The sequence below is a fragment of the Mus pahari genome, unplaced genomic scaffold (genome assembly GCF_900095145.1).
Source record: "Mus pahari unplaced genomic scaffold, PAHARI_EIJ_v1.1 scaffold_4807_1, whole genome shotgun sequence".
NCBI lineage: Eukaryota > Metazoa > Chordata > Mammalia > Rodentia > Muridae > Mus > Mus pahari.
Window position 1 is genome coordinate 67,525 of NW_018391701.1, and position 12,363 is coordinate 79,887.

Below are 12,363 nucleotides of genomic sequence, written 5' to 3' on the forward strand. Positions count from 1 at the left end.
AAAAAAAAAAAAAAAAAAAAAAAAAAAAAAAAAAAAAAAGGTCAAAGGAATACTAATTGGAAAGAAACAAGTAAAGATATCAATATCTGTGAATGATATAATAGTTTACATAAGAAACCCTAAAAGTTCCACCAGTAAATGCCTACAGCTGTTAATCAATTTCAGCAACATGACTAGATCTAAAATTAGCTCAATCAATAGACTTCCTCTACTCAAAGGATAAAAAGGCTGAGCAAAATATTAGAGAAACAACACCCTTCACAATAGTCACAAATAATATAAAACATCTTGATGTGACTCTAACTACACAAGTGAAAGATCTGTAGACTAGAACTTCAAGTTTCTGAAGAAAGTATTTGAAGACCTCATAAGATGAAAAGATCTCTCATGCTCATGGATTGACAGGATTAACATAGTAAAAGTGGACATCTTACTAAAGCAGTTTAAAGATTCAATGCAGTCCTCACCAAAATTCCAATTCAATTTTTTCATCTGGATTAGGAAAAAAACAAAAGACAATACAATAAAAAATAAAACAAAGAAAGAGGCTAGCAAAACCCATTCTGGACAATGAAAGAACTTCTGGAAGAATCACCATCCCTGTCCTCAAGCTGTATTACAAAGCATTAGTGGGGAAAACCTCATGGTATTGGTACAGAAACAGACATGTAGATCAATGGAATAGTAGTGAAATTGAAGAAATATACTCACACATATTTGTTCATTTGATCTTTGACAAAGAAGTCACTTGAACTATCCACAGGGGAAAAAAAGGAGCACTTTCAACACATGATGTTGGTTCAACTGGTGATTGGCATGTAAAAGAATGCAAATTGATCCATTCTCATCTCCTTGTACAAAGATCAACTCCAAGTGGATTAAGGAGCTCCATATAGTATCAGATATCCTCAATCTAAGAGAAGATAAAGTAGCAAAGAGCCTCAAACACATGGGCACAGGGCAAAATTTCCTGAACAGAATGCCAATGGCTCAGGCTCTCAGATAAACAATTGACAAATAGGACATCAAAAAGAACACTGGCAATAGGACAAAAGGACAACCTAAAGACTGGGAAAAGTACTTTGCCAACCATATATCTGACAGAGGGTTAATATCCAAACAATGCAAAGAACTTGAGAAGTTAAATTCCAGAGAACCAAATAACCCTATTAAAAATGGGGTACAGAGGGCTGGAGAGATGACTCAGTGGTTAAGAGCACCGACTGCTCTTCTGAAGGTCCTGTGTTCAAATCCCAGCAACCACATGGTGGCTCACAACCATCCGTAATGAGATCTGACACCCTCTTCTGGTGCATCTGAAGACAGCTACAGTGTACTTAGATATAATAATAAATAAATCTTTTTTTAAAAATGGGGTACAGAACTAAGCAAAGAATTCTCAATTGAGGAATCATGAATGGCTCAAGATCACCTAATCAAATGTTCATGATCCTTAGTCATCAGAGAAAGGCAAAACTAAATGACTCGGAGATCCCACCACACATCAATCAGAATGACTAAGATCAAAAACTCAGGCAAGAGCAGATGGTGTTGTCATGGTTTGAAAATGCTTGAGTCAGGGACTGGCACTATCTAGAGGTGTGTCTTTGTTGGAATAGGTATGTCACTGAGTCTATAGGCTTTAAGACCCTCATAATAGCTGCCTGGAAGTTAGTCTTCCACTAGCAGCCTTCAGATGAAGATGTAGAACTTCCATTCCATCTGTAACATGCCTGCCTGAATGCTACTATGCTCTTGCCTTGACAATAATGCACTGACCCTGTGAAGCTGTAAGTCACATGCAATTAAATGTTGTCCTTATGAGAGTTCCCTGGGTAATGGTGTCTGTTCACAGAAGTAAAACCCTAACTAAGACAGCTGGCAAGGATGTGGAAAAAGAGGAACACTCCTCCTTTGCTGTGATTGTAAGCAGGTACAACCACTCTGGAAATCAGTTTGGCAGTTCCTCAGAAAATTGGAAACCATTCTACATGAAGAACAAGCTATATCACTACTGGACAAAAATTGTTCCAGCATATAACAAGGACACATACATGATCCACTATGTTCATAGTAACCTTATTTATAATAGCCAGAAGCTGAAAACAACAAGAGTGTTCCTCTACGGTAGAATAGATAGGGAAACTCTTGTTAGTTTACACTATAGAGTTCTACTTAGCTATTAAATACAATGACTACATGAAATTTGCAGGCATATGATGGACCTAGAAAATATCATCCTCAGAGACGTAAACCAGACACAAAAGGATAAACAGGGTATGTACTCACTAATAAGTGGATATTACCCCAAAAGCTCACAATATCAAGGATACAGGTCACAGACCATATGAAGCTTAAGAAGGAGAAAAACCAAAGTGTTAATGTTTCAGTCCTACTTAAAAGGGGAACAAAATAATCACAGGAAGTACAGTAAGGGAAAGACTTAGGAGAGAGAGAGAAGTGGGAGAGAGAAGGGGGCAGAATTATCTATGGGAAGAGAAAGCAGAGATAGCAGAGAAGTCCAGAGCATTAGAAAAGGAGTATGTAGCAACGGGAAGTGGGGAACTGGGGAGAGCCAATAGAAAGTCACAGATACCAGGGAAGCAAGAGGATCCAAGGACCCAGTGGGGATAACATTAGGTGAAATACCAAACAAAAGGGAGTTAGAACCTGTAGAGACCACAACCAGAAGATAGGCGTGGGTCCACTTGAGGGATGGGACAACTCACCCATCTCCAAATTTTTAATCACATAAATTATTCCTGTCATAAGGAAACTCAAGGACAAAAAATAAAAAATAAAAATAGAGCAGATACTGAAGGAAAGGCCATCCAGAAGCTGCCCCTCCTAGGGATCCATCCCATCAGCAGACACCAAACCCCCACACTATTGCTGATGTCAAGAAGTGTCTGTGCTGACAGGAGCCTGGTATAACTGTCTCCTGAGAGACTCTGCTAGCACTCGACTAATACAGCTGCAGATACTCACAGGCAGCCATCTAACAGAGCACAAGGACACCTATGGAAGAATTAGGGGAACAAATGAAGGAGCTGAATGGGATTGTAACTCTACAGAATAAACAAAAGTATCACCTAACCAGACTCCACAGAGCACCCATAGACTAAACCACAAATCAAAGAGTATACATGTAGGAATCCTGGCTCTAGCTAGTAGTAGTAGAGGTTTGCCTTAACCGGCATCAGTGGAAGGGGAGACCTTTGGCCCTTTTGAGATTTGATGCCCCAGTGTAGGGGCATGCTAGAGGAGACAGGAGAGGGTGCCTCCCCACTTTTATGTGCATTGGAATTTTGGCTACATATATTTCTGAATGTGCCATATCCCCTAGAATTTGAGCTACAGATAGTTGTGAGCTGCCATATGGATGCTGGGATTGAACCCAGGTCTTTTGAAAGAGCAGCTATTGTTCTGACCAGCTGAATCATCTCTCCCGCCCTTCTACTTTGTTTTGCAAGACAGAATTTCTTTGTGGAGTTCTGGGTCTCCTGAATCTCACTCTGTAGGCCAGAATGATCTTACAGTCACTGCATGTTTTACTCTATAGCTGGTATTAAATTCATGTACAACCATCACCAGGATGTTTATTTGGGTTTTTTAATATCTATTTTCTGGAGTTCTTTATATATTTTGGATATTAGCCTTCTACCAAGTGTGAAATTAGTAAAAATATTTTCCATCTCATTCCATTAATGCCTCATTATCTGACTAATGACGTAGTTTCTCGTACAGAAGTCTTTCAGGTTTTTGTAATTTCATATATTGTTGATCTTAGTGTTTATGCTATTTGTGTACTGTTCAAAATGTGATCTTCTGCCGGGTGTGGTGGTCCATGCCTTTAATTCCAGCACTTGGGAGACAGAGGCAGGCAAATTTCTGAGTTCAAGGCCAGCCTGGTCTACAGAGTGAGTTCCAGGACAGCCAGGACTATACAAAGAAACCCTGTCTCAAAAAAAAACAAAAAACAACAACAACAAAAGTCATCTTCTGTGTCAATATGTTCACTAATGTTACCCACTTTCTCTTGTGTCAGGCTCAGTATGCCTGCTTTAATGTTGAGGTCTTTGATACTCTTGGACTTGAGTTGTGTGCATGGTGATGAATGTGGATCTATTTGTACTCTTCTACATGTATACATCTAGTTGCATGAACAACATTTGTTGAAGGATGATATCATTTTCCTACTGTGCAGCATCTTTTTCTTCTTATGAGGTGCCCACACATGTTTAAATTTATATCTGTGTCTTCAATTTGATTTTACCTATTAACACATCTATATTTATGCTAATACCATGCAGTTTTTATTGCTGTACCTATTTAGTACAGCTTCAAATGAATTGTGGTGATACCTCCAAGCTTTCTTTGATTGTTTGGGATTGTTTTCAGTTATTATGGGATTTTTTTTTCACAATAAAGTAAGAATTGTTCTTTCAATGTCTTCATATAACCTGATTAGAACTTTGGGAGGGATTGTACTTAATTTGTAGATTGCTTTTGGTAGAATGGCAATTTTAATAATGAGTTTTCCATCTTCTGATAGTTTCCTTAATTTCTTTCTTCAAAACTTGAAGTTTTAAATCACAAGTATTTCATTTGTTTGGTAAAGGTTACCTCAAAGTATTTTCTGCTATTTTGAAGTGTGTTTCATTGACACTTGATTAATTTATTTACTCACTTTACATCATAATCACAACCTTCTCCTGCCCTTTTCTCTCAGTCTCACCCTTATAAAACTCCCACCTTAACCTCAGAAAAGTGGAACACCCCCTTGTGACCACCCTGCCTGGGACATCCATTCCAAGCAGGACTAAGCACATCCCTCCCCACTGAAGCCCAACCAGGCAGTCTAGATAGGGGAAGGGTATCCAGTTGCAGGCAACAGAGTCTGAGACAGGCCCTGATCTAATTTCTAGGGAAGCCACATGAAGAGAAAGCTGCTGCACATCTGCTACAAATGTGTAGGGGGCCTAGTTTGAGCCTCTGTGTGCTTTTTGATTGGTAGTTCAGACTCTGTAAGCCACCATAGGCCAAGGTCAAATGATTCTGTAGGCCTTCTAGTATCTTTGAACCCTCTAGCTTACTCAATTCAATCTCCCACACTTCCACAAACCTCCCTATAATCTGACAGATTTTTCGCTGTGCTGGATGGAGCCTATCTGTAGACAGTTATGGTTGGTTCCTGTCTGCAAGCAAAGTAGATTATTACTAATAGTGTCAGGGGTTGGATATATCCCATAAGATAGGTCTTAAATTGAACCACTCATTGGTTGGCTGTTTCCTCAATCTCTGCTCTATATTTATCCCTGCACATTTTTTAGGCAGGAATGCTTTAAGTTGAAGTTTTGTGAGTGGGTTGATGTCCCCCTCACTCCACTGAAAGTCTTGCCTGGCTACAGGAGGGTATTGTGAAGGGTGTTTCCATGATTTCTTTCTCAGTCTATTTGTTATTTGCAATTAGAAGGCCCCCTAACGTTTTTTACTCAGCCTTGTATCCAGCAAGATTTGGTGAAAGAGTTTATTAGATGTATGGTTTTGTGGTAGAATTTTTGAGGTTAGTTAACTTTAATATTATGACATCTGCCAATATTGATACTTTGGAATGGTGATCACAATGCAGAGTGTCAAATGTGGCAGAGGTAGCTGTGGGTTGCACTGTGGAGCAGGAGGCTGCATCAGCTCATCAGGACCTGAGTGGCTGAGGTATGGAGAGGTATATGCGGCAGGACTGGAGATGAATTTCACAATGTACTCCAAGTTTAAATCTATGGTCCACCTGCCTTAGCCTTTTTAGTAGCTTCGATTATTCTACAATAACTGACAATTAATATTTCTAAGCTGAAAAACAAAATTATTGCTTTTTTTGAAACACATGGTTAAGGAAAGGTGTCAGAAAAAGGCCTTTCAAGATACTCCTGAAGATATTAAGAAGCAAATAAAAGGAAAAAGGAATGAAAACTTCATGGAGATTGGCAAAAGCAAGTCCTTTATTTTTGCACCAAGTAAAGTAGCCATTAACACTTCTACAGTGTTGCAATATTACCAAGATAACAACAGGTGTTTGGTTTGGTTTTGTAGAATGAAAAGTCCAAAGTGAGAGAAGCAATGGATATCATCCAACAACTGAGAAGAGAATGCTACTACCTTCCATGTCAGCTATATACATTGAAAGAGAAGATAACTTCCTGACAAAGTGAAGATACCACTCAGAACTGGAAAGGACGTCCCTCAGAAATGGAATCCAGCATTGACAATATGACCAGGGACATTTCTGTGAAGACCATATAGCACACTTGTACACATTTCTATATAAAACCCTTCCTAACTCACCTGTGAACTAGTGGGCAAGAGAAACTACTACCTATTCTTTGATAGTATGCTGAGGTGGGATATACTTGGGAGTACAAAGTGCATGTTGCTTAAGTTGAAAGCAGCATCTCTTCTGAGAATGCTCTGCCCATAAAGATTCTTGTTAGGAACTAAGATATAGGAGATTCAACAACCAATCTCAACTGCATGCATAATGCAAAGAGAATATTTAAAATATATGTGCATGCTAGCATGAGTAAAATTCCCAAGAAATATAAAACATTAAGGCATACTTCTTCAAATGGAGAATAATCCATGCAGTGCTTGTATAACAACTGAAAATAGTTGGATTAGAGAATAGAGAAGAGCCAGTGACACCTTACTTAAGAAACTGTTTATAGTAAAAAGATGAGGACATTAGTTCCAACTACAAATATCCCAATAGAAAGCAAGGGGTCATAGCACACATCTACACTCTCACAGAGGTGCTGTAGAAAATGTCAAACTCATCTGCCTTGAACACCATTTGCATCCAGGTCATATTTTTTGCTTATGACTACTGAGATTGCTGGTCCCATTCTGAGAAGACATCAGAATTCATATTGTGTGGACTTGCCATATGAAATAAAGGGTACAGTTTTGCTTAGAATACCCTTAACATTTGAGGCACCCAGGCTCATGTATCCAGTAACTATACATCCTCTGCCTCCTGACCATGAGACCAACCATGGTTGGACTAACCAAATCTTAGCATGCAATAGAGTAAAAATTCTCTTTCACATTTTATTCTTTCTAACAGTTCTGTTTCTTTTGGGGACTCTGAAAACACAGGAATAACTGAGAAAGACAGGGAGTATCAAATATTACTCCCATACTTGTGAACATATGCACAGTTGCACATTCAATGGAAACGACACACATTTATCTCAACAAATATGTATTCTACACATATGAAGGATACCACACAATATAATATTCGTCAAATAGTACTGATTATATGAAATAATATATTATATTAAGAAACAGGTATTTTATCTCTTCATTTACCTTCCAGTTACTTTCAAGTTCTTAATGTGGAGGAAGTTGGGGGGAGAGAAAAAAATTCTATAGGCTTTTCCCCTACAGTTTGCACTTACCTGTGGCATTTGAAATCTCATTTTCAGGGCAAGGGGAACAATCAAAACAGCAGGATGGTTTTTCTTCTAGGTAGAATTTCTTAAATCCAGGAGCACAGCTCACGCTGCATATAGAAGTTGGTATCTGTGCAGCAAGATATGCATTGCTTTCAGATATTACCTACTAGGTTTTTAATCATACTGTTTAGCACATATTATGAAACTGGCAAAATATAGCAAAACAAATTTAATGGACAAATTGAATTTAGTGCAATTGCTTACCATATACATTCAATTCTACAAAAAGTAGACAATTAAAAAATATCATTCTTTCAAATATTCAAGAATTCAAAAGATGATCTTATAATCACTATAGAAAAAAAGTATAAAACAATGCTACAATGGTTGTATCTACTTGTAAAACATTCAGTTAGGACAAACTGACCTGGCTATATCCTGAGGCCCATTGGATCACGTCCTCATATAAGTACAACTTTTGATCATGTAGGAAATATGAATAAAATCGTCCTATTTTCACCTTTACTCCAAGCCCTTGTGGAAAATTCCAAATCATATGGATCTCATACTCTGAATCTCTTTTTGCTTGGGGATTAATGATCACTACATCTCCAATAGGATTCAAAAACTGCATGTTTTTTAAGAATTCATGAATCTAAAGAGATGAAGCATTCATAAAAACAAATATAAATTCACTAAATCAGGAAATGTATTACAGGAAGACACTGTTAGTTTTGAGATTTCTCTCAGCATCCAACTTTACTGGAGTATCTTATCAAGTAAATGAAATCATATAAGCAATTTTTAAAATGCCATTATGAGGGGATATGAGTAGATCAAATTTGCATTCTTCTACATGATGAACTGAGTTGGAATTTTGTTGGGTATTGCATTGAATCAGTAGATTGATTTTGGTAAGATGGCCATTTATACTATGAATCCTGCCAATCCATGAACATGGGAGATCTTTCCATCTTCTGAGGTCTTCTTAGATTTCTTTCATCAGAATGTAGGAGGGACCTGGGAGGGAGATCAGAGGAGGAAGGGAAAGGGGAGACAGGATCAGGTATTGGAAGGGACAGCAGAGAAGTACAGAGGATCAGGAAGTTGAATAGAAACATGTAGCAATGGGGGTTAGGGAATCTGGGGGCAGACACTAGAAAGTCCCAGACTCCAAGGAAGCAAGAGGCTCCCAGAACTCAACAGGTATGAATTTAGCAGAAACACCCAACAAAGGGGAGATACAACTGGTAGAGACCACCGGTAGCAAATAGTCATTGCCCTCAGTTGAGAGAAAGTGTCACCCAACCAACTTAAAATTTTTAACCCAGAAAAGTTCCTGTCCAAAGAAAAGAAATGGACAAAAGAATGTAACAGAGACTGAAGGAAAGGCCATCCAGAGACTGACTCATCTAGGGATTTATCTCATCTACAGACCAAAACCCCGCACTGTTAATGATGAAGAAGCCCTTGCTTACAGGAACCTGTTAGAGCTGTTCCTGAAATGCTCTACCAGCGTCTGAAAAATATAAATGAAATCTAAAGGATTGAGCTTGGAGACCCCAGTGGAAGAGCTATTGGAAGGACTGAAGGAACAGAAGAGGATTGCAAAACCATATGGAGAACACTATCAATTAACTGGAACCCTTGAGCTTCCAGGGAATAAACCACAAACTAAAGAGTATACATGGAGGAATCTATAGCTCCAGATACATATGAAGCAGAGGATTGCCTTATCTGACAGTGGGAGGTGAGGCCCTTGGTCCTATGGAGGCTTGATGACCCAGCATAAGGGGAAGCTAGGGCAGTGAGGCAGGAGTGAATGAACAGGTGGAGAAGCATGCTCATAAAGGCAAAAGGGAAAGATGAGAGGGAGAATGGGATGGGGGGTATGTGGAGAGGTAACAAGGAAGGGAGGATTTCATTCGAAAGGTAAACAAATAAAATGATTAATAAAATGATTGTTTGTCTTATCATAACATATATATTCAAACACCAAAATAAACTAAATAAATTGTATTTATACATTTTTGAATGTACACATGTACAACAATAATAAAGAAAGAAAGGATGTAATAGACTAAAGAAATGAACTTGATGTCTAGAGGAGAACTGAGTAGGAGAAAGTATAATTGCTTCAATAAAAAATATTTTTAAATCATGAGTCATTTTGAGTGTTCCAATAGCTGCTAATGGAAGACACTTTACCTGCATGCACTCCTGCATTATTGTACTCTCATTTCCCAGTTGCCAAAAGTCTATTTTGTTAAGGACCATTTCATGGAGAGCATGAGCCACAGCATATATAGCATTGTATATATTGTAACACTCATCATTCATGGCCATGTCAAAACTGGGCCATGGTAACCATTCCCAAGAATTGCTGTATGTGCAATGGTTTGGTGTTTTACAGTTCGATTTTAATATTGAACAGTTAAAGTACAACCACCCCAGTCTTTCAGAAGAAAAATGATGTGTGTCCTTAGAAAGATTCATTCTGTGAAAAAAATTATTTAAAGTTGAAACATCTCCATGATATTGTGAAATAGTGAGAGTCCCATAGAATGAAGTAAGGCTGAAGTCTCTGTCACTTGTGATGGCATCCCATTGTGAGGTGGTGAACCAGATTTTCTGTGTGCCTAAATATTTCCAATGTTTAAAGCTCACTTCTAAAGAAGTATTCAGTTCTCCATAAAGTATAACAACATTTGCTGAAGATGTAATTATTTGGTTGTAATATTTCTCAGACCTTGTTGAAAATAAGTGCATGTTCTGTGGAATCACATTCACAAAGGCTAAACAGACTCCATTTCTTTGCATTTCTTCTTTTATATCTATGAGAAATTGAATACCTTGGTCATCATCTTGGATGACTAGTCCTACCCATGTCCAGCTGAAATGGAACAGCAAGGATACTACAGCTTCAGGCAGGAATCTGTCTTTGGCGGCAATCTGATGCAGATTAGGAAACTTGCTCTGGTCACTCAGGAGAGGGTGGAATGGTCCATAGGTAATCTAATGGAAGCAGAACAAGAAAGCCACATGAGGAAGAGGGATGCTGTCAAGGTCAGTCTAAGTTCTTAATTGTATTTAGGAGCAGTTGGAAGTGGTGGGAAGAAATTATTTGCAGTTCATGACTAAAGAATTACTTAATTACCTACAATCCTCAAGAAATGTAGAGTCCAATTTAAGCCTTCTAGACATTGCTATTTCCTATAACTCTCTCCTTTTTTTTCTCTTTTAAATAATCTCAAACTATATCAAGGCTCTGATTATTAGCACTTTAAGAAATATAGATCAAGGAGTATAAACCTACAATACCCAGTCTCTTTGATAATGGCAGTTAACAGGCAGTGTCCAAACTCTTCCACAAAAACAAACAAACAGACAAAACCTATCTTACCTGTGGGGTGAAATAGAACTGCAGAATTGCTGCCACTTGTGCGGATGATAGCCACTGTGGACCTGTAAGTGCTATGCCACATCCAAATTGATCACAGATGTAATTAGGAAGAGTGTCATAATTCCTTGTCATTATATTTAAATCAGTAAATAATGATGAATAACCATTGCATTTGCCTTTATAATATGCAATTTCCAGAGACACATTGGGTAAAAGGTAGGGGTTATCGTTTATCTCTTCCATTGCAAAATACAGTGACAGAAGATACTGGTATATTTTGGAAGGCAAACTGAAAATAGGAAATTATAATAATTATTAGCACAGTACCCAACAGGCATATTTTCTGATTAAATTGATTAAATATTATAAACTGAATGTTACTCCACTTAAATGCCTATGTGAAAGCCTTTACTGTTTTTGAAAGTCCAGTAAACTTGAGATCATTACAGATCCATAAGAAACTTCAAATTCATAAGCATTGTTTAAATTAAGTTTTTTCATAAAATCCAGTTGATTTCATTCATGTTCTATAAGGAACAAGCAAAAGATATATATGCCTCTATGAACCTGAAATGGGTCTCTTATCAGGCATTCCATCTACTCCTAACTTAATTATAGAATTGCCATCATCAAGAAAACACTTGAATAACTATCAAGTTTGTTGGATTCTCTCACAGCTCACTGCACCAAGGCAGTGATGTAGGTGATGGATATAGTTTATATAAGGTTGCAAAATCATTTAAACTTATTCTTATAGAGGGCAAATTACCATCCTACTTTATATTTATTCTTCTTCTGTATTTATTCTTGTTCTAATCATTTCTAATTTCATCCATAATAGGTTGAATGATAAAGATCTCAGATTATAATACTTATCATACTAGTTCACAATAGTTCATTATTTTTGGTCCATTGTAAAATATAAATTTTCTTCGTTTAAGGTGGGCCAGGCACAATGACACATTACAATAGTTCTAGCACAATGGAGACAAGAGGCAGGTGAATGTTTGAGCTCATTAGCAGTGTACAGTGCTGCAATTCTACAGACTCTGGTCAGATATAGCAAGGTGAGGTAGCACTAGAGATATTCAGATGGCAGGAGGCAAGCATATGAACATAAGCAACAGAAACCAAGATTACTTAGCATCATCAGAACCCAGTTCTCAAACCATAGCAAGTCCTAGATATACCATCACACTAGTAAAGCAAGATTCAGATCTAAAATCATTTGACATGATGATGATAGAGGACTTTAAGAAGGACATAAAAAACTCCTTTAAAGAAATACAAGAAAGTCAGATAAATAGCTAGAAGCTATTAAAGAAGAAATACAAAATAATCTCTTAACGAACTACCTGAAAATACAACCAAAGAGGTTAAGGAATTGAACAAAACCATCAAGGATCTAAAAATGGAATGGAAACAATAAAGAAATCACAAAGGGTTATATAGATATGAGAGAGAGAGAGAGAGAGAGAGAGAGAGAGAGAGAGAGAGAGAGAGAGA

The 12,363-nt window shown here is 37.6% G+C and overlaps 1 protein-coding gene across 1 annotated transcript in view; it reads right to left on the reverse strand.

Moving 5' to 3' along the window:
- The window catches only part of LOC110314660 (vomeronasal type-2 receptor 116-like), a 20,214-nt gene that overhangs the window by 3,643 nt on the left and 4,208 nt on the right, over nt 1-12,363 (reverse strand). Inside the window, exons 2-5 of the mRNA XM_021188914.1 lie at nt 10,858-11,146; nt 9,663-10,469; nt 7,882-8,109; nt 7,458-7,581 (exon numbers count right to left, since the gene is read on the reverse strand). Coding sequence (XP_021044573.1) covers nt 7,458-7,581; nt 7,882-8,109; nt 9,663-10,469; nt 10,858-11,146 — 1,448 coding nt within the window. The remainder of the gene's footprint in view (nt 1-7,457; nt 7,582-7,881; nt 8,110-9,662; nt 10,470-10,857; nt 11,147-12,363) is intronic.